Here is a 22,417-nt window from a genome sequence, read left to right on the forward strand (position 1 = left end):
AATATAACGTTTTTAAGTTAAATTTTACTATTTTAAGTGAAAAATATAAAAATTCACTTTATATTTGATAGAGGGGCCATACAGAAAAGCTGTATCGATCACAAGTATTGCTAATACAAATAGATAAGTTGGTTTTAAAATATGTGTATATAATTTTGGTTTATAAAAGGTTGATGTTTTTTCAGTGATTGCTCAAATACCACCTCGATGCTTTAACCGTAAATACCATATAATATATAATATCAAATCATCAAAGTATAATAAGTATATAATATATAGATAAATACCAAGGTACCGTACCTATATATATATGATATAAAAATACTGAAGTATACCAAAATAAGTATATTTTTTAAAAAATATGACGACAAAAAAAATGTATAATATATAAGTATTCAATTTTCATCATATGTTTACATTTAATTATTTTAAAGTGATATCTATGATTGGTAGATATATAAGTATTGATTATACTTATATTTCAGTATATTTTGATACAATGATGGTCACAATTGATTGATGAAACAATGCCGTTTGTCGGTATGATCGGTATATCATGGTAAAAACGAAATATTTTATGGTATTCCGGATGATATATAATATATATATATATATATATATATTAATTATTAACATATGCAATCATATTTAAGTCATTTCGGTGTTTTCATTATTAAATTGATGAATTTTAGAAATCCGGAAAAATAAAAATTCAAAATTATTCATAACAAACATAATTTGTGAGTTTGACATTCGCCAGCTATATGTTCCTTCACAGTGCACAGCCATGTATACTGCAATGCTATACATAAATATATTTCCAATAAATGTATTGAAATATGTAAGTTTACGTAAAAAAAAAAAACAAATTTACAAAATATTCCTGTATATAGTAGGTATATAATTATAATATAGGTACGGATCTTGTTTATAGACTTGCAGGAATTATTATATATTAATACTATACTATATGATATTATACATCATAAACAAAGTCACATAAATAGTTAAGCTAGTATAACGCACTAATGCATTATATAATATAGTGAAATGTCCATACTACAAAGTCGTCAAAGTCTCACAAGTAACAATAAAAATCCTTAAATTTAATTAAATATTAATTAGGTTTGATTTTTCAAGACATTTTGTTTAACAGAAAATTTTGCTAAATGGAAGTTAGAAGTTAGTTATATGGAAATTTAGCTGTATTATATATTACACATATATACAGATTTATATTAAGTTTGGTTCACTACGCGTACGACTTTTCCATATGGTACATGTCACCGAGTAGTCTTTGTATGGGTATGTCACCGATAGTCTCCTTGAAAAACAGCCTCTCAATAGTCGCCTGCCGGACTGCCCGGAGATTGGGTAACATGAGCAACAACCGACCGAATCGGGTAGGCTGTCTCGAATACCGGCCTCGCACGTAATCGCCTAATATGCACTGCGCCTGGTCTTGAAGCATTTCCACCGGTTGCGCGTCGATCAAGCCCGGTGTTTCTACAGAAAAAATAAATTTTTAAGAATATATTATAGATGAAAAATATAAAATACCCACATACTTAGGTTTTTGAAATAAATTATTGTTATTAAATTTTGTTCACAGCAAGAAAAATAAAACATAAATCTAATATTTAAATAATATTTTAATTTTAATATATATTATATAGGTACATAATATATATATATATAAATATTATAAGATACACAATGTAAGTATATTATCATTCAATATTTTTATTACAGTTTATTATATTTATTTTAATATTTTAATTTATTATACAAGGTTCATAATATAATATATTATGTACTTACTTGTACGTACAAATAATAATAAATTTGTATATAAAATTAAATGTAGTTTTTTTTTATAAAATATTAAACATTTTAACATCAATCATAATTTATCAATAATTCACCACTCACCTGGTGTGAATAGAATAACCGCTTTCATGCAACCGCATTCGCTACCATCCGGCGATAATTGTCGAAAACGTGCCAATATCTCTTGTATGATTTTCATCTCGTTGTTGACTTTAGTGTCGTCCGGTGGTAGCCTTTCGCGAGCCTTATCTGAATTTAATAGTGGCGATAAGTCCCAAGGAATGGACCACTGGGCCAAGTGTAACAGAAACAATTCTTTCCATGATTCTTGTAGCAATAGTAACTGCGTTATAGAGAAAACAAAATCAATTTTGACGTCGTCAAAAATAACAAAATTAATTCTCCCTCTGACATTTTTTTTAAAAAAAAAACGTGCATCTGCGACCAATTTATAATATTTAATAATGTACGATATGTTAGTTGAAATATATATTATAATAGAATACTAAGTTAATATATTTTTCAAAATATAAAATGAGTATAATTCGGTGCAGTTAAAAGAATCGCTATGTTATCCGTCAGTATGTATAGTAACAGTTTTATTTAAACTATAAGTAATAAATTAATTTTAATGTATTAGGGATGTTCACAGAATGAAAAAATTCAGTAAAATAAATAAAATTACCAATAAAATTAACAAACTAACGGGGAGGTTTGTTGATTTGGAAATTAAAATGTTGTTAATTCATAGTTTAACCATATATCGTCCATATTACATTGTTAGTTTACTAAGCTATTCGCTTAATTCAACAAAGTTACTTGTTAAATTCTTATTAATAGTATTTTTAAAAACTTTGTTAGATTATCAAAAAGTTTTGTTAATTTTGTAAATTTCCCAATTAATTCCACAAATGTGCTTTTTAATTATTATTATAGACTGTCAGTGTCATATGGATACATTTTGTATTTAGGTTAAGGTATGACAAACCTATCCTGTATAACTTTATTTATGTATACCTACGAATATAGGTTTTTTTTTTAAGTATTTGTAATGTACTAAAATAAAGAAATTATTCTAAAAAAAATAATTGTAGGTGATATTCAATTCCTTAAAATATCTTATTTCGTATCCATAAAATTTAAAATTTAATTTATGTTTGATAGTTGATGGTAAACCAGTGTAGATACTGCACAGAGTTAAGAATTATTTACACCTATATGGTTGCGGTGATGCGGTATTATAGATACTATCTCTATCGTGAAATCCACTATCAACTTATTTACCAGTTTATTTGATATAGTATGATGGCTTTAAAAAATATAAGTACCTACCTATATATTTCCACTGTAAGCGGTTATTAAATATTTTATGTATTTAAATGTATAGGTACGTGTTACAGACTTACAGTAATTTATGTTATACATCAAAATAACGTTATTTTCTAGTAAATAATAATAGATAGGTACCTCACAAATTAATAATCATCATAGTTTATTAATTTTTGGGTTTGATTATCGGTAATTTCTACACACGATGGAATATTATGTTTTAATTTTATTTTAATGGCAGTGGACAGTATTTCACAGTAGATAGGGCCACAGACTAAAATCTAATGTAATAATATCTACTATAATAGGTTATTGTCCTGTGCTCCTGTATCTAATAAGTACAACCACTTTTTATGTTTATAAGCTTAATGCGGGGCTTACTAGCATAGGACTTTATTGTAATTATATAATAATATTATATTAACTATTTTAGTCTTTACACAATATTTTTTCAATATTCTTTACACAATAAATTATTCGTAAATGTCGTGTTAATTTTCTTTAAATTGTATTATTGATACAATTACATACGGATGAACTTGTTATGAAAAAATCTAACAATATTACCTATATCTGATATGATTACTAAAAAACGTAGCGATAATCACTCATTTTTAACTATTGATGGGTACAATATTCGTATTGAACAATTATAACATTCGACATTTAGGTTAAAATACCGTAAGAAAAAAATATATGAAAGATTATCGAACGGTACGTAAATATGATATATTTTAACAATAAATAATAATAATATAAAGTATAACATTAAACATAATAGTATCTACCATCATGGATTAATCATAATGATAATGGATTAAAATTACCAATATACTGGTTTATTACCTGGTCGTGTTTGGAAAGAGTTTGAAATGGAGCCAAGCATCGAACCCATCTAACTGCCATGAACAGTAATCGAGCTGTGGTCTCCTGTCACATAAAGAAAAAAAAACATTTTATTGTAAAAATATATTGAATTGTTTCAAAAATTAAACTATTTCGTGTTTAATACATTTTAATAAAATGATTTCGACGTTATTTTATGTTTTACAACTATAAGATATAATATATAAATTATAAATTCATATGCACAGATATTTTTTATATGGTTTCTTTTTTTTTCACCATTTTTCTTATTTTTATAAATTAAATTTGTTATAATAAACTTAAATATAAACATTTTTAAACAAAAACATTTAAACATTACTAAACATTAATCATTATTATACACGAACATATGTTGTATAAATATATGTATTTGTTAAATGTATTCGTACTGGGTCGCCATTTTTAATCTTCAATCACAGGCGATTGGATAAAGAGGCACACCTTTTGCCACCCGCAGAAAAGTAGGCGGGCAGTCAAAAAGTCAACCCTCGCGTTTAAAATATAATCCCTTGCATCAGTGTGTATACAATCAACCCGATGTGTTGAAACGTCAGTTATCTACATTCTACAGTATATCTATATAGCAAATGTCAATATTACATTTATTATTTGAAAGTCCAATATAATTGTATCAACATTGACTGATTTGTCTATTCAGTTCCTAAATAAAAATTAAAAATTGTACTTTTTTATACAACGATATAACTTTACTTAATACGTCTAATCATTTTAATAAGTAACTATTTACTATAACGTCTGCAGTAACTACAAGTGTTGCATAATGACATCTGCCGTAAACCAACATTTTACATGATAATGTACATGAATTAAATAATATTATAACTTTTAAAACATAAAAGTGATATTTCATCGAAAGATGTTATGATTGAGTGATGAGTATATAACATTTGGAATCGTATGAACATATTTATTTAATGGTATTTCAAACATGAATTTGTAAAAACTTATATCGCTTGATTATAATTACTTATAAGAAAACGTTATACCCACACACGTTGTCTCCCGTCTTAGAAACGAAGGTATAAAGTATGACATAGAAAATGGCACGTTCTGAAGAATCCATTTAACTTTTTTATGCTTAATGTTTATTTGAATTTACCTATTATCGGATTTAAAAGTATGAATATTATCTAGTGAATCTTATAAGTTTTTTATATTTTAATTTTAAAACGAGTAACAAACATAGCGAAACATTTTAAAATGTACAAAGAATTTAGAATTTTAACAATAATTATTCACTGTGATAATAAGGGTTAAGATGTTAAATACCTTTCAGTTTGCTGTGCTATACGTTTATAAGTCGAAGACAACACATTATGCGGGTGTAGCGTCCTCTCAAAGTCAAATATAGGTAAGTATAGTATTATTACACGGCTACCGCGACATCGTGTATTCGTGTTATCCGCCAATGATAGTTTAACAACTAACAACTAACAATCAATGATTGAAAAATTTTGTATCATGCAGTATAATTTACAATAATGCATTGTTGTGTTTAAAAAAATGGTTTATAACTATAATATTATTAAGTATTAATTAATTAACTATATGCTACGTTACTAAATATTATAATAAAATACATAGGTATACTAATAACTATTTTGTAATAGACTTAACATTTCCTATCGATTATTTTACCTATTATTATTATTATTCAGTTATAATATTACTTATTTTTAAATATTTTTAAACGGGCAATTTTTACATATTATATTAGTGAATAACAAAGTGGTAATAGTATAACTCCATATAATTAATTATTAACGGTAAAAAATATAACCGATAAAATAATTATAAGAATCTATTATACAATTACGACATAATAATTTTAATTACCTGTAAGACTTCCCAAGTCGGTGACAACGACAATGAGAGTGAACTCTGAGGACTGGTTGGTTGCGGTATGCCAATAGGTGACGAGGCTTCTGACATCTTTGCACTCCATATCAATTCCTGCGAGAGTGAAAAAAAATAAACAGTTCTTCATTAAATAGAAAATAATTCCGAATGAATGTCACATCAGCTTTATATATACAAATATCATCACGACATCACAGATTATAGCAATTATGCGTACAGATAGATACAATAGAACACATAACTGGAGTGAACACTCGTCAGTAATGTAATGATTAAGCCCTAATGAATTTTTATGTATTATGTAAATAGAAGTCTCTAATACCTATTGAGAATATTGCTATAAGCGTATAACTCGAGAAAATGTTTTGATTTCTATTGACCGATATCCTTAATCCCCTATTATGGAACCTATTTTCTTTGACCTTTGATAATATTATGGTGAATATTTCGATTTATAATACGCGTAAAAAAAAAATATTCGATTATGGTCGCGTATGCCAGCTAGCTACGCATAATATAATAATATATAGGTATTATGGGTATAACATTGCGAAGGAACGTTGGCATTAGTATACACACGAGGATCGGGAAGCTACCCATATTGGTTATACGTATTATGTGCATATAAGTAGGTATGGGAGAAAAATATTCTCAGTCAATAACAGCGTTAACTAAAAAAAAACAATAAACCAGATCCAAACATATAGATGTACCTACATAATATAATATTATTATCATTAATATTAATATAGAACACAGTCGTTTGCAGCTCGTCACCGCCATCGCACCACACCTCGCCGCCGCACACCGATGCTAATAGCGATAAAAGTCGAGCTTAAGCCCGAGGGTCGACACAATGTGATGTGTAAAATACTCGACACACATTCAACATTGTGTATATACACATATAATATGTACGTTTATATACATATATTTATACGATCGTACGCGTCCGTCCGTGTGTGTGTGTGTACGTAAACGTATAATACGGTAAAGCCAGAGGGCGTCTTTGACGTCCGCGAACAAAGGGTTCGATTGCTGCTAAAACCCGCGAGGACCATGTGGTCCGGTTCTCACATCAAAACGTCCGCGCATGGGGGGGGGGCTGACTCATCGCGCGAGTGCGCACTCCTCCGCTGCCGTCGCCGCCGTAGTAGCATCCTCCTCCGCCGTGCGCACTATCGGTCCGCTCGCCGGCCCCTCATCGCGCCGCTGCACAGTATAATATTATATCACGACCACACACACATACACACACACACAACATACTCCTGCAACGGCTGTGTATAACACATGTACTTATATTATTTGCAGTATGCACTATGCACGTATACGGATGTGTACGTATCTATAATACACACCGCGCCAAATATTTCTATATTAGTGACTGAAATTCGCAATACTTGAAATGCAAATGTCACATCTCCCGGCTTATGTACATACCTACCCATATACAGTAGAAACCGTTTATAATGACACCGGTTTTATGGTAGTGACATATACCGAAGAAAGACGAAAATCAAAATAAGTATGGGAACGATTTACCTCCTGTAAACTTCGTTATAATATGCATACTCGATACTTCTACCAAATGCTTAATAGTTCGCGTGTAATTGTATCTTTTCTACTCGATTCTGTTTTGGTTAAGGGTGGTCTATAAGACAGATGGTAAATTGAAACCGGGTGTTCTTACTGTTGGGTCTTCGGCCAGAGTGATGAATTTCATCCCTAGGACTCTAACCATAATATCCTTTTCCATTTAACCCGTGGATTATCATCGAAAGAGACTTCTTCCCGTACTGGATTTAACTTACAAGGTTTAATGACCTTAAATTAAAGATCCCGGCAAAGCTGCCACGTTGTATATGGTAAATAAATCAAAAACAATCTCAAGTTTTTAACTATTTAAATCGTTAAAATTGTATATGATGATCATACTTCCTAGACTGTTTATTATTGTAATCTGTACTGCCTGTACTCGGTATATCATTATTAAGCGTATATAATATTAACTCGTGTTAATATGATTTGTCCATATGTACAACGACTTGACATTACATTTTTTCCGTATTAGACAATTCCAACCCGTAACATAAATTAATAGTATGCAATAACATATGAAAATATGATTAATACGGAAATGGGAGGGGGGCACGGAATTCTTTTTCCGTCATTAAAACACCCCCGCAGCTTATATATGTAATATGTATCATACGATGACCGCGTTTTAAACATATTTACGTATATTATACAATATAGCCAGTATAGAAGTACCTACATATTACTTAAATGCATAGTGATTTCGTTTACCTGACATTTTTCGGCCGACATGAGTATCTGTAAGAGCCCGGGTGGCGGCGGCGGCTGTTGTTGCCCCAAGAACACGTGTCCTTGCGGTGGCGTGGGAGGCAGAAGCGTAGGCGGCGGCGGTGGTGGCTGCTGTTGCGGAGGAGGTGGTGGCAGCTGCTGTTGCTGTTGTTGATGATGGTGGAGGTGTTGCTGCGACGGCGGCGCCGGCGGCAATGGCGGCAGGGCTGTATCCATAGGCGTTTTCGGGTACGCCGAAGAAGACGTCTTTTGGATCAAGTTGTTATGGTCGGTGCTCAGCTGGATTTGACCGGATTGTCGTTGGTGGTTGGCGGCGGGCTGCGGTGAGTCCTTCATCGGGTGGTGATGGTGATGGTGGTGGTGATGGTGCAACTTTGGTTTACGTGGTCCTCGTTCGTGTTGCACCGCTGTATATATACATCATTATTTAATGTTTTAATTTATTTAATATCATTATCATAATACCTATATATATCATAAGAATAAAGTCACGCGTCATTACGCGTACCCTGCACATCACCCCGTGTAGTATAATAATATTACATTTCAGTGGGGGAGGAGGGTGTATATTGTTAAGAAATAACAGTGGATTAAAGGGAGGCTAGACAAAAGAAAAAAGAAATTATTGCATCTAACACGAATAATAGTCATGGTTGAAAGTTTAAATATATGCAGTGTAAATATTATGTACAGTGAAACCTTCCCTAACGTACACCCCCCCAATAGTGGACGTTTTTTTGAAAACGGGGAAATTTTCAATACTTTTTAATAGGAAAACCTCCGAAAAATGGATACCTATTTTAATATTAATTTAAAAACAATGACAAATGACAATAAAAACACGTTTACATAAAAATTACGATAACAAAAACGTTCTGACACCGATTTTTTTTCATATCAAATTTTATTTATGAATGTATATGCATTTCTTTTTTTTAATATGTTTTTTATATTAATTTATGTACCTGCATATTGTTAAAATATTTTAATTATTATATCATTAATATCTCAATATTTACGAGCGTATAGCATCTTCTAAAAATATGAAATAATAATATTATAATTTAATTTAATCTAGCGCATATTATTTTTCCCTTTATACGTTTATCCTTTATGAATTTAAAAATATTACTCCCTCTGAAGAACGGACAAAATGTTGGTAACCGAGAGTGTCCATTATTTATAAGTTTCAGTGTTTAAAATGTCAAATTTAAAGTACTTATAACCATCTATTTAATTTTAATTAAATTTGCCAATATACCATAATTTATTAATGTACATACATATTTTATCGTCTTAGTGTAATATAATGTTTAGAAATAGTTCTAAGAAAAATAATTAAATTTAAAGTAAGCACTTAAGAACTAAAAAGAACTACTCGTGGCCGTGAATCCTGTAGCTGCATTAATTATTATTCACCAATATCTATATTTATTAAATTAATTTTAATTTAGGCTCTTATTTTTCAATACAATTAGGTACAATCTATACACTTCATCATCATAATATTTAATAATTTTCAAGCTCTTTTAACTCAAATCCAAGTTACATTGTGCGCTGCAACATACACTGTTTTATTGACAATTTGATTTCACACATTTTATTTTAGAAACCAGATTTTTTCACGATATCTCGCTCACGTTATTTTTTCATTCCTATCAGTCATATATATATATACATATACGCAGATTAAGCTGCACAAAAAATCTCTGAAAATTGCACGTGCCATAGCTTTTGTTCTGGTTTAATATGCTTAGCACTTTTTTTTTAATCTGAGCTTTTCAAATAATTTGTTTTTATGAATTCGCTATTTTTTATTATTATTATTTTTTTTTGAAATCGGATTCGAGCGAAAAAACGTTTTGTAAAAATGTTCATTTAAACTCAATTTATGATATTCAAATACCTGGAAGCAATAATAATAATTCATCATCGGATTACACATTTACACCAATAACTATACACGCTGATATGTTCGAGGGTTGTTCAATTGTTCACGGATATTTACTGCTGATTGAAAACTGTCTCCCCGTTTATAGTTCCCATTGTCACCCCAATTCTTTTGTTATCATACACAAATATAATACAGTGAGTTTACCTATATATCAATATATCTTCTAAATCACCTGCAGTTCACTGGGAGGCGCCATGCACTTCAATCTCTTGCTAGTTGTATATTAAAACACTTTATTTTGTTATTTACCATGCATATATTTTCCTGTTTGTTATTATTATCTTTTATCAAAATTAAATTACCTACATTTCACTATCCGGTCCACGGAACGCTGTAGCATAAGAAACTTTGTGATTTTGCAAATTTGTTACGCTAAACGAAATCCGAGAATATGGCGAGACCCAGATGATTTATTTTTATGTTTAACTCAAGAAAACAACCCGTATGAAATAAACCCTTCTTTTTATGTATTTTTTTTCTTTTTTATCAAATAATCCCGGCTATGCTGTACCTTTTTGATCCACGAATATTCAAAACGAACATTTTTGTTGTTTCAGCTAACGATCTCCAGACATACGGGCATTTTATTCAATTGGTTTTTGGTCGAAACAACTTATTTTTAAGCATATTATACTGCGATCTAAAAATTATTTTAAATTAATCTCGTCAGTTATAGGTACATATAGATTGTACATAGGTATTTCATACGTGTAGAATCTAAAAGTGTGAATAAAATATAATACAACCTATACCAATAAGTTTTTATCAACAATTGTAATTCAATTTAAAATTATTATTAAATTATCAAAATAATAATATTAACGTATGTTTTTAAATTTGTATTTACATAATATTATTTTTGACTATTTATTAATTTAAATTTACAATCATTTCCGTTATATATAGATCAACAGTCTTGTCTTTATAATATAATGCAATTAGTTATCTATTTAAAAAATAAATATACTACGTTATTGATATTTTCAAAAATGGCTGTTTTTATAGTTGTACTCGTATTATAATATTAAATATTCAAATCGTTCTTAAGTAGGCCGAAGATAAATTATTAAAACCGAATATAGGATAATAATATAATTTATTATTTTATCCTATATTTATGCTTTGTAGAATCGTATAATTTAGCAATTATATAGGGCATAGGCATTAGACACACATATACTATAATGAATGAGCAAATAATGTACATACGAATTTAATTTGTACACCTATGCCTTCGTTTTCTATCATTACTTCAACAGAGTATGGAAAGGAAACCCATTCTTTTTATATTTATTTAAATTGCTATCGCTTTCCGAATTGCATATTTGAATTGCATCAAGTCATTGACCCCCCTCCTGTCTATTTTACACTTGTTTTTCCGTTGGTAAGTCAGTTAATCCAGCTATCAGCTGTCAAAAACTCACACGTATATATTCCAGCCTGTAATCGCCAAATACAACACCCACACACACATGCGTGAAAGGGATATATTATTTACGGAGGGGTGCGCGAATAGCTGGAGAATTTTCAATGAAGACCGAAAATTGGCTACGCTGTGCTGGAGCGGTAGCTTTTTGCACAAAACGCGGTTCATTTATCAAAGGCTGAGGAGGGTAAGGAGAAAAAGAATTAAAGAGCGAAGAGATAGAGTTAAGAGAGAGGTTTTGCTTGGCGTGATTGAAGACTTCGCGTTAACGACATTATAAACTAGGCATTTTGTTTAGGGGTGGGTCATTATTCAACACCCTGGAAATTAGACGAACGAGAAAAAAAATGCAAGAAAATCTTTAGTCAGCCCTTAATGATCGTGGATGGCGGTTGAATGTACAAAACAGCGAGGAAAACAGACGGTCAAAACTGTCGGTTTACTCGACGAAATCCAACGTTAAATTATTATAGTATCTTTATCACTTTATTCTTATTCTATGTGGTCTATTATTTTTAGCAGTAAATGTCTGAGTTGTTTGTTGAGATCTACCATCGAACAATTAGAATGTTTATTTATATAAAAATATATATACGTGCCTTAAAAAAATGGATTTAAATTAAAACCATATTTTTTCGACAATCCATTATATAGTTGCGTATAATGTATTGAACCTTTCTATAGGTAATGGCTCAGATGACCAATAGATAAATAATCGAGATTAATGCATACTTATTCTTATTTCATTATTTTATTTTTGCGATCTCCGAAGCTATGTAATGATTAAAAATAACTTTTTAAACAGCACAATATATAACTTTATATTTAAAATATAATACATTTACACAGAATAGTGAATACTAACTTTTTTTTTAAATTCCTATGTTGAATGATAAATTTCTTATAATATATATGATACAACAATTGCATAAATATATGCAATATATGCATAGTTATTTACTTATGCATTTTTGAAAAGTTTTCTTTTATCATTGTAAAATATAAAAATCAATATAATATTATGTTTAATATTTTTATACCATTATAAAATCCATATGAAAACTATATTATAATTTGTTTACATTTATATATTAGGAAAATCTATTTAATACTTGTCTAAATGATTTTAATATGGTCCTATGTATGCACATTGTATATATTATGTATAAATATATAAATACACATTTCCTATATATATTTCATAATATATTTATTGTATAATATGTTACGTGAAATGAATTCAAAACCAAAATGCGTTTTCCCGAACATTAAATACAATGTAAACACGACACGGTGCTACTGATTTTATGATCTGTCACGATATGGCACCGCAAAATCGTGAGTACGCATAATATTAACTGTTTTGTCGGGACACCGTTGAAGTAGCTTCTGCGGTGTTCCTATCGGTTGTTTATACACGCATATAATATATATTTGTACACTCAGGAAAGGAAATTACCGACAAAATAACTATTATATAACAATTACTTTGACAGAATACACTTTGTTTGGGGATTGAAACAAAAATGGCCAAAAATGTGTACATTCGTATGATAATATGTGTATAATCAATATAACAGTATAAATAACATACATTATATCAAAATACAGAAGTGTACACAAACATTTTGTGCTGTAAAAACTTCAGTACCGCGGCATGGTGAAAATATTTATGTATATATACAAAGGGTGGAATCGAGCATAATATTTATCAATTTTGACACGAACTCACCGTCCTTGTTCATTGCCGACTGGAAACACTTGTTGAGTCGACAAGCCCTACACTGGTTTCTGTGGGTCTTGTCAATGGGGCACCTGCCTTTGAGTTCGCCTTGTGCCTTGCACGTGTACACCCGGTTCCGGTGGATGCTCCTTTTGAAAAACCCGGAACAACCTGCAGTACAATACATGCAATGGCATTTGTTAGTCCCAAACCATTAATACATAAGTACCAGAGGAAAATTATCTACGGTACTTACCGTCACAGCTGTAAATGCCGTAATGTTTGCCAGAACTTCTATCCCCACAAACTTTGCACGGGATATCCAATAATCGGTCTCCTATATTAATAAAATAAAAATAACTTTTGATATACAGTAAAATACACTGGTATAAATATAGCTATAGATAATATTATAATTCTTTTCATTTTTGTTTCATGTATATATTAATTATGTACTTAAGTATACTTTAAATATATAAATAGATGACGCGCATTTAGCCACAGATAACTTTATATCGAATTAACTAATATTAATAATACAATGATTAGGCATATTGTTTATAAATAAGACTACATAAAATAAAGTGTATACAATTCGTACAAAATATGTATTCAAATTAGTGAAAATACCCACAAACTGATATTGCCTATTATAAATAGATTGAAAAAAACGGGATCAAAGTAACGCATATTATATTAATAGTATTTAAATTATACAAATAATAGTCACATGCAAAGTAATTATAATGTAGAAACCAAAATAAAAAACTGAATAATTAAGTACGGACTGAAAGTTACCATACATGATACATCTAAAAGGTATTTATAATATAAATAAAAATATTAATTAATGTTTATAATATACTTTTAATTAGAAATGAGCCGATTCTATTGATTCTTTAGGAACCGAAGAAACCGATAGTTATCGGTTATTGTACACATTTTTATTAGTACCGGTTCTTTTTTTTCTTGGTTCGCACTTTTCTACAATACTGTTATAAGTCGATAACTGATAACCCGACTGATAATCAATTACTAGAGTGAAAATACAAACTATGTTTTGTTTGGTAATGGCTACCGAACTTATGTATTATGATTTATGAATATAATATTTATGATACTGACATACTGTGCTTGTGGATTCGTAATTCGTAATTCCATTTTTCCATTTTTATTGTGTGCACGAGTGCGTTTATCCGTGTCTCGTAACTCGTAACCGTGTCAATTATATAGTATTATACAGTATACTAATTAATTACTATTCTTAATTTTAAGATTTTTTTTAAAAGAATAACCGGCATCGGAAACGATATAGAGAACCGAAAGGGAATATTTTATAACTCGACAAGAACCTACCCATCCTTTTACGTCTTTTAATATATGCGTAGCGTGTAGGTACCAATATCAATGTAACCAAGTACATAAGTATTTTACATTTTTGGTTATTGTGTAAGTATAATATAAAATAATGAATGTTTTTTTTATACCACGATATTGCGATATTAATATTCAATGTCTATATAATTTATGACAATATTGAATTATCGACATGTATATACACAAATGAAACGATATTGATACTAAAAAGAGTATTGTACAGAATCACTGCAGGATACAGTATAAGAGTACAATATGATATATACTTATAATTTGTATAATATTATGTATCAAACTTTTTTTGTTTTATAATAGATTGATATACAAATCACAAATGACGTGATCGCCATAAGACCGGCAAAGTCCACTTTGAAAATATAATAACTTTACATTGTATATAGGCGGGCTTATAAAGTGCCGGGTTTAGCGGGGTTGCAAGAGTTTCAATACATCGGAGCCTCGATGCTGTATTTGTTTTAGGGGTTTCAGGCTGATTGTTCTAAATTTTCTAACTTTGTAAAGTGTAAAGTGATGAGTAATTAAGAATATTGAATAATGATAAAAAAAAAAAACCGTATTTTAAGAAATTACCCTTACTCGTTTGTTTTAAATTGTTATGGGTATTCTTTTTGATTTAGTTACGAATAAGTATACTTAATCAAAAAGAATACCTGAATCACGAAACACTTAACTTAATTTAAATGTTTTCTTTTTTAAATCAATTTTCACTTTTATCAAATATTACCGAAAAAAATATTTTTCTTACATAAAATAACTAATAAATAGGCATTTAAATTTTAAGTGACCTTAAATATTAGTAGTTGTACCCCGGCCTTTCAAGACATAGATGATTGTCAGATCCGATGCTGGGTAATGGGCATATACGTTATATATATTATACGATGTATTCCAGCAAGAAGGGATGGCTCGGCGACGAGCTTGCAAGTTAGTCGTGGTTACTCGCGCGGGAACTTTGCGAGAGACGACTGCGTTCAAGCCGGATCCCTTCGTCGGCCGACGGTTGAAAAGTTGTGGGCGCGGACACCTTTATTATGCTATATGCGTGTTGTGTAATGTTGAAAAGTGACGCTTTGGAGCTTTTGCGGCCTTACATGTATATAATATTATATAAGGCGATATATGCTGTATTCGACCGTAAACGATGCGATCGCTGACGTGTATATATATATTCTCTTGCGGCGGCGGCGCGAAGGGATTTAAAAGTTGGCGTGACGGGCTTATATATAATGACGCACGTATAAGTGCGGCGATAGTATATATATTACCCGGGAGACGACGATGACGACGACGACAACGGCAATATATGAACTCAGCGTGTGGTTTATTAATGAGCTTGTTTCGAAATCCGCTTATGTATTCCACGCGCGCGCGTCAAGTGTCTTTTACAAAACTATATACCTAACTATTTACGTAAAAATGTTATCTTCTGTGTACTTTTTTAAATCCCCATTATTTTTGCCTTTCAATATTGTTTATAATACATTTAATTTAGTCTAATAATTATGTTTTGTGTACATTCATTTATTGATATTATAAATGTGAAAGTAATTTGGCCCTTTTGTCTGTTACGATTTTGTGGGATAAACCAATAAACCGATTTTAATGAAATTTGGGATGTAGATAGATTAAATCTTCAAAAAGAACTTGGGTCACATTTTTTTTAATCAATTCTTAAAGAGGTTAAACTACTCTAATGTGATTGGAAGTCAACAAAAAAAGTTTAAAAACGTATTTTTTTTTAAAGAAATTTACCCCCTTAAGGGGGTGGAGAGGAGTGAGCCCGAGTGACAAGCTTTAGTTTTCAGTAGTAATTTTGACTATGAATATTTTTCACTGTTTCTATGTATAAGTATGCATTAATAAGTTAAATAAACAAAGTTGTTGTTTTTTAATTTCACAAAAGTCCTGTTAAATTGAGTAGTTGTTTGGCATATGGTTGTTTCTTTGTTTCTATAACAACCTTTTTATCTTTTTTTTTGAAGTTGGGTAGTTGTAATACTTACTTTACGGAAAATGTTTAATAGGGTTATATAAACATACAGTTTACCGACAAGAATTCACTATTCTTTCAGAACTGTAAGCTTCAGCTTATGGAGACCAGTGCTGCAATATTGACGACTATAATACTTATTTGTAAATTTTACTGATAATTTTGATGTTGCCACAAAGTTATATTATAACTACACGCTAGTATCTATATGTATAAGTGTATAAATATGTCACGCGAAGGTGCATTGTGCGCTTAACTTCTTGGAAACGGCACAGCAGACGATTTTTTTTTTCCGAAATTGTATATAATATGCTCGTGTGTATATACGCGCGCCCCGAGGCCGGAAACTGCAGTAGTGACGACGGCAGCTAATGGATGTTGGAGCGCGCGTAAAAGTATATGCATGGGGTGTGGATGTAACGCAACCGCCGCCACTGCCGACGCGGGACCGTTGTTGTGAAAAAGCTATACGCGCCGAGTACATTACAAGCAGCTGTGCCGCGTCGCCCGCGGCCGTTTGGCGGCGACTATATACGACCAACTTTTGTCGCGCGGTCGGTCCACGGTCGAGCGTTTATACCGTATTCTATATATATTATTTTATACATATATCGCTGCTGTAGTTATACTGTGTGTCAAAACTTATTCGAATTAATAATAATATAATATGTTACAAAAAGCTAATATATATACATAATATATTAATATGATTATCACGTTGGGTTTCATCATATTAGTTAGCCTCGCGCCTTATATTATTTCACAGTTAAAAACTATAGAAGATAATCAATAATTAATCATATTTGCTTATTGTTCTATTCCAACACAAATTGTGAATATTCTTTTATTAATAAAAAAAAAAAATACACACGCGCATATATTATATAGATAGTAGTGGAGGGGAAAGACGCGATATAAGTCGTTTTTGGGTTTAACCTATAGAAATTAAAGTTTGATTTTTAATAATTATAATTATATAACGTAAACCAACTTATAATAGTATAATACTAATCATCTCATTCCGCAGTCATTCAAGAATGAACAATTTACTAGTTACAAATACATTTGTTTTAATAAAAGCGCCCAAACATCTGCTAATATAATATCATTATATTATTTTGAGTCGATTATAACGAATTATTAAAATACCAAAGACATTGAACATTCATTAAATCGTAAAATGTTTATAATTGTCTCATTCATTTTTGTATGCAATAGTGAGAAATAATCATGATGTTAACCGTAGCAGCGGTACTGGCCACTGGGCCAACGGTACCGGTATTGCCGGTATAGGTAAGTAATTAGAATTTGATTTATATTAAATGCCCTCGCGACATGAAGTAGGCATTTATAGGTATCTATAAGACGATTTCTCAAACGAGTTCACCTAATTTTGTTGATTTGAAAATTATATAATAATTAATATTAACTTATTACAACCTTACAATTCGTAAAAAATATCCGAGTATAATAATAATTAGAATAAATATTGAATTTTAAATAATACAATAATTTTTAAGAGCTATAATTATTCTTAGTACACATGGAATGTGGTATTTTAGAAAATACTCATCTAAATTTTAAATTAGGTGCTTAACATTTTTTTAAAAATAAAAAATTATTAAATTAACCATTTACATTTTAAAAAATTAATTTTTATTTGAAACAGAAGTTTACATCGTCACAGGTTACTCCATAAATGATAAAAAAACTAAGTACTAATTTAAAAATATAGTTATTGGTTAAGAGTACATTTTACGGTACAATTTGTACCTATACTTTAACATATTTGTGTTGCATATTTTAGCAGATTTTAACAAAATTAAATGCACATTCAATTATTTTATATGAAGTATATAAAATAAATAAAAATAAATAATTGAATCCTAGCCTTAGTTGTAAGCATTCAAAAATAATTATCATTTGAAGGAAAAATAATTAAAATTTAAAATTTTGATGTTTTAAATTTTTAAATTAACCTCAAATATTTTTAACAGTATTTTAAAAATTATAAGTATACATTATATATTCATATTTAACTGTATCAAAAAATATTTATATATCTAATATTTTTATAATTACTACTTACTATATACATAAAATATATTATGTGTTTAAACTAAAATAACTAAAACAGTATCCATTTAAATAAGAATTGATTGAAAAAGTATTTCACTAATACATAATTTAAGATTTATATGATATAATCAAATTTTAAAATGTTGCCATTGAAAATTTCTATAACGAATAACGATATGCTAAGTAAAATTGTTTAATGATTTCTGCATATCATATATTATGAGTAATGACCTAAAACCCGAATGAAAAATGTATGTAAATAATCGATAGTTCCTGATAAAAAATTAACCTAAATTGTATTGAATAGGGGTATAATCTATTTATTTTTTCAGTTATCTTCAATTAACTTCCTTATAATTTTAGCAAAAAAAAAATTTAATATTAATGGTCTATAAGGTCATTCAGTTGAAATTGGAAACAGGGCGATTTCAGTGCGCTTATAAAATGCTATTAAATAATAATTGATTAAAGGCTTAACTTTTTTTTCTCTTCTTCGTGTATTTATTATTTAACTTAAAAAAGAAATAAAACAGTTTTTTTAAGGCTTTTCGAACTTTCTGAACGAGTAGTCGTTTAAAGGTTTTTTTGTGTTCACCTTTTGAACGGGATGCCTAATCTTCTCCGGGCTTTTTGAGTTCAACCGAAAAAGAAAGGCTTACGGTTTCAACGATACAAAAAGGTCAACAAAACTTTTTAATAATAGAGATTATGATGTGCTTTCGATCCTTTTAAAAAGGGGGTCGAATGGTTCTAAGAATCAGGCGCGAGTGTATTTGTCCGCGGGATCAACTGATTATAAAAAAATTGAACTGTGGAGTAACGGTTTCAAGAGAACTTATTCTCCGAATTATAAGGATTTATTATGAGAACTTTCAGCATTACAATATATATGATTATATTTTATAAAAGTTGAAAAGTATAATATAAGTAATCAAACTTAATATGTACAAAATATTACATTATTTTGTTTAATCTATGCATTAAGCAACACAAAGTTTATTCACTCAAGCTTACAAAAGTATATATATGGTAAAATATAGGCATATTAATCTATATTATAATAAAAAATATGTATTATTTTCTTTTTAATTATCAATAAATATTAATATTTAATATTAAATTATCAATATTGTGTAAAATAATAAATTGTAAGTACAAATCTATAAGTAGCTTTACTTAAAATAGCACATATTATTTTTGTTAGGTACTATAATTTTGTATTCTGTAAAACTATAATACTAATTTAATACATGCATACCTTTAATATTATAAAAGAACAAATTTAATTTAAAATTAAACATTTTGAACGCTTATTTAGTTTAAAGAAGTATTAATAGTTACATGTACGCTGAGTATTTATTTACTGATACAAAATGTTGTAAACACTGTAATAATTATAATAGGTATTTAAGAAGTTATTTTTAAAAATGTTTAAAAATACAGTAAATATCTTTGATTTTCATACTCATAAAAAGAAATCTTTTAAAAAAATTGTTATTTAGACAAAAGGTTGCCTCTCTAAAACGTGATTATACTTGAATTACCTTCAAAAAACAATAATGACCCAAGTGTACAAAAGTTTTTTGCTAAAATAATTTTATTTTTTTTTTTTTTTAATTGATTTTTTGTGTACATAAAGACTTCATGTTTTGTATACCAGTTAATTATACTTATAACAACATAGAAAGACATAAAATCAATTTGAGGTTTTTTTTTTATATCGACAAAGGTTACTACAAGTTTAACTTTTTGATTATATATTTTTTTTAAACTAATTATCTTTTATATATAATTTCAAAAGATTATATATTATAGTATACATAGATACCTACTCGTTTTCTTATAAGTTATAAATTATTTTAGTTTTTTCAAATAAAATTAAAATTAATTAATTGATTATTATAATTTATAACTGAAATATCTTATATAGAGATAACATTTTTACCTTTAACTATATAATTAAGATATGGAAGTTTATAAAATTAATGCACATACAGTGGCGTAGCCAAGGGGGGGGGCTAAAGGGGATATAGCCCCCCCTCTCATTGAACGTATTTTGTCTATTGTTTTGAAATATTTAAATTTAAGTATGGAAATTATCTTACAAATTATAATTATTTAAAATAGTTAATACGTAAACGGCAAATCGACATTAATATTATGTAATCAGTATTTTTGTTTTTGATTTTCAATAACTCAAGTTAAAAGTATTTAGCCCCCCCCCCCCAAAAAAAAAAAAAATCCTGGCTACGGCTCTGTGCACGTATTATTTTTAAATATTTTATTTAAGGGCGGTTCTATATTGTGTCAATGATAAGGCAGTTCTGATACACAACTAATTCAATTATACGAATATAAAAATGTATAAAATACCTACATAATATTTTTCATTTTCAAATGTATAATGCACATTCAATATTTAAAAATAAATTTTAAATTGTTTTAACTAATAAACCATAATATGTAAATATAGGTACTTATTTAATTTTGAACAAAATATAATTTATTAAGAAATTCTAATCTTCTAATAACTTCAATTTGAACCTACTTATATGTTATAGATACGTACGTTGTATTTGTATTGATATTTAAGCACTAAAAATGTATTAGAGTTTATACTCCTATGTACTTAAAATGTCTAAAATATTAGGAATATTAAAATTATTTTTTTTTTCAATTTTTAAAGTATAAATAATTAAAAAATATAATAAAGAAATATTTTACTAATAACTGGTCGTATTTAGAATAAATAAATAAAATTGTCAAATGATCACAGATCGTCGCGAGCTTTTTATACGTAACGGAAAAATGGATAATTTTACACGGAAGCGACATAACGTGTAAATAGACGATGGAATTGTCATATAAAACAATATATTAAAACATTTATAACGAATTATGCATAATAATTATCATAAAAATACATGATGCGTAAACGTGGCTTACCTGTTCCCATTATCTGAGTACGTCAAATCATATTTTGCGACGGCGCCAATTCCGGTATAGTAAGAACTGTGGTTCGAAATGTCACGGGAATCTAAAAAATGTCCAATGAATATCGTATTTTAAAATAAAAAAAATGATATTATTTAATATTACATCGTTGTTAATCAATCGTCGATTTTAATATTACGTACACGTAGAGGCCGACAATATTTATTTTTAATAATAATAATATTGTGATTTGCGATGTAAACAACACGAATAAAACTATAAAATAATAAATACGTACGTACGTGTATCGTTAACTTGCGACGGCGGCGGAGCGCGAATATGCGTGTATGCGGTGCGTCGGTGGCAGTGACGGCGCAATGGTAGTTTGACCGTGGCCAGGGCCAAGAAGCGAATAGACCGGTGTGTGGCTGATGCTGGTAGTATAGTATATTCGGCGCGGCCGCGTAAATATGACGGCGGCGGCGGTGCCGTTACTAAGTCGGCGGCACAGGGCGGCGCTCCTCGACTGGCGACAATCGCGCGTGTGTGTTGGTCCGTGGGCGTGTCCGGGCCCCGGCCACCGCGGGACCGGCCACCCACACACGGGTCGCCGGGTGGCGGGGGCCCGCGGTGACCGGCGTCGCCACCGCGTAATAT

The 22,417-nt window shown here is 29.6% G+C and overlaps 1 protein-coding gene across 2 annotated transcripts; it reads right to left on the reverse strand.

The window, feature by feature from the left end:
* Nucleotides 1–329: 329 nt before the first annotated feature.
* On the reverse strand, nucleotides 330–22,154 carry LOC113552766 (nuclear receptor subfamily 2 group E member 1). 2 transcript variants are annotated; one of them, XM_026955681.1, is made up of 9 exons: nucleotides 22,063–22,154; nucleotides 21,773–21,863; nucleotides 13,616–13,696; nucleotides 13,369–13,530; nucleotides 8,239–8,663; nucleotides 5,905–6,021; nucleotides 4,006–4,089; nucleotides 1,933–2,173; nucleotides 330–1,506 (listed from the first exon to the last, which is right to left on the reverse strand). In XM_026955681.1, exons 2-9 carry the CDS (start codon nucleotides 21,780–21,782, stop codon nucleotides 1,253–1,255), a joined length of 1,374 nt encoding a protein of 457 aa, XP_026811482.1. In that variant the 5' UTR covers nucleotides 21,783–21,863; nucleotides 22,063–22,154; the 3' UTR covers nucleotides 330–1,252. The 2 variants fall into 2 exon arrangements, with proteins under 2 accessions (XP_026811482.1, XP_026811483.1); XM_026955682.1 differs by having other exon boundaries at nucleotides 22,059–22,152.
* Nucleotides 22,155–22,417: the final 263 nt, after the last annotated feature.

This window comes from Rhopalosiphum maidis, chromosome 2, assembly GCF_003676215.2.
Source record: "Rhopalosiphum maidis isolate BTI-1 chromosome 2, ASM367621v3, whole genome shotgun sequence".
Taxonomy (NCBI): Eukaryota; Metazoa; Arthropoda; class Insecta; order Hemiptera; family Aphididae; genus Rhopalosiphum; species Rhopalosiphum maidis.

Bases quoted from the DNA above. Each gene is read 5' to 3' on its own strand.
- LOC113552766 (XM_026955681.1), bottom strand. The intron at 8,664-13,368 runs GTGAGTTCGTGT...GTATATATACAG, and splicing joins GTCGGCAATGAACAAGGACG to CGGTGCAACACGAACGAGGA. The intron at 2,174-4,005 runs GTAATAAACCAG...TCTATAACGCAG, and splicing joins CTCTTTCCAAACACGACCAG to TTACTATTGCTACAAGAATC.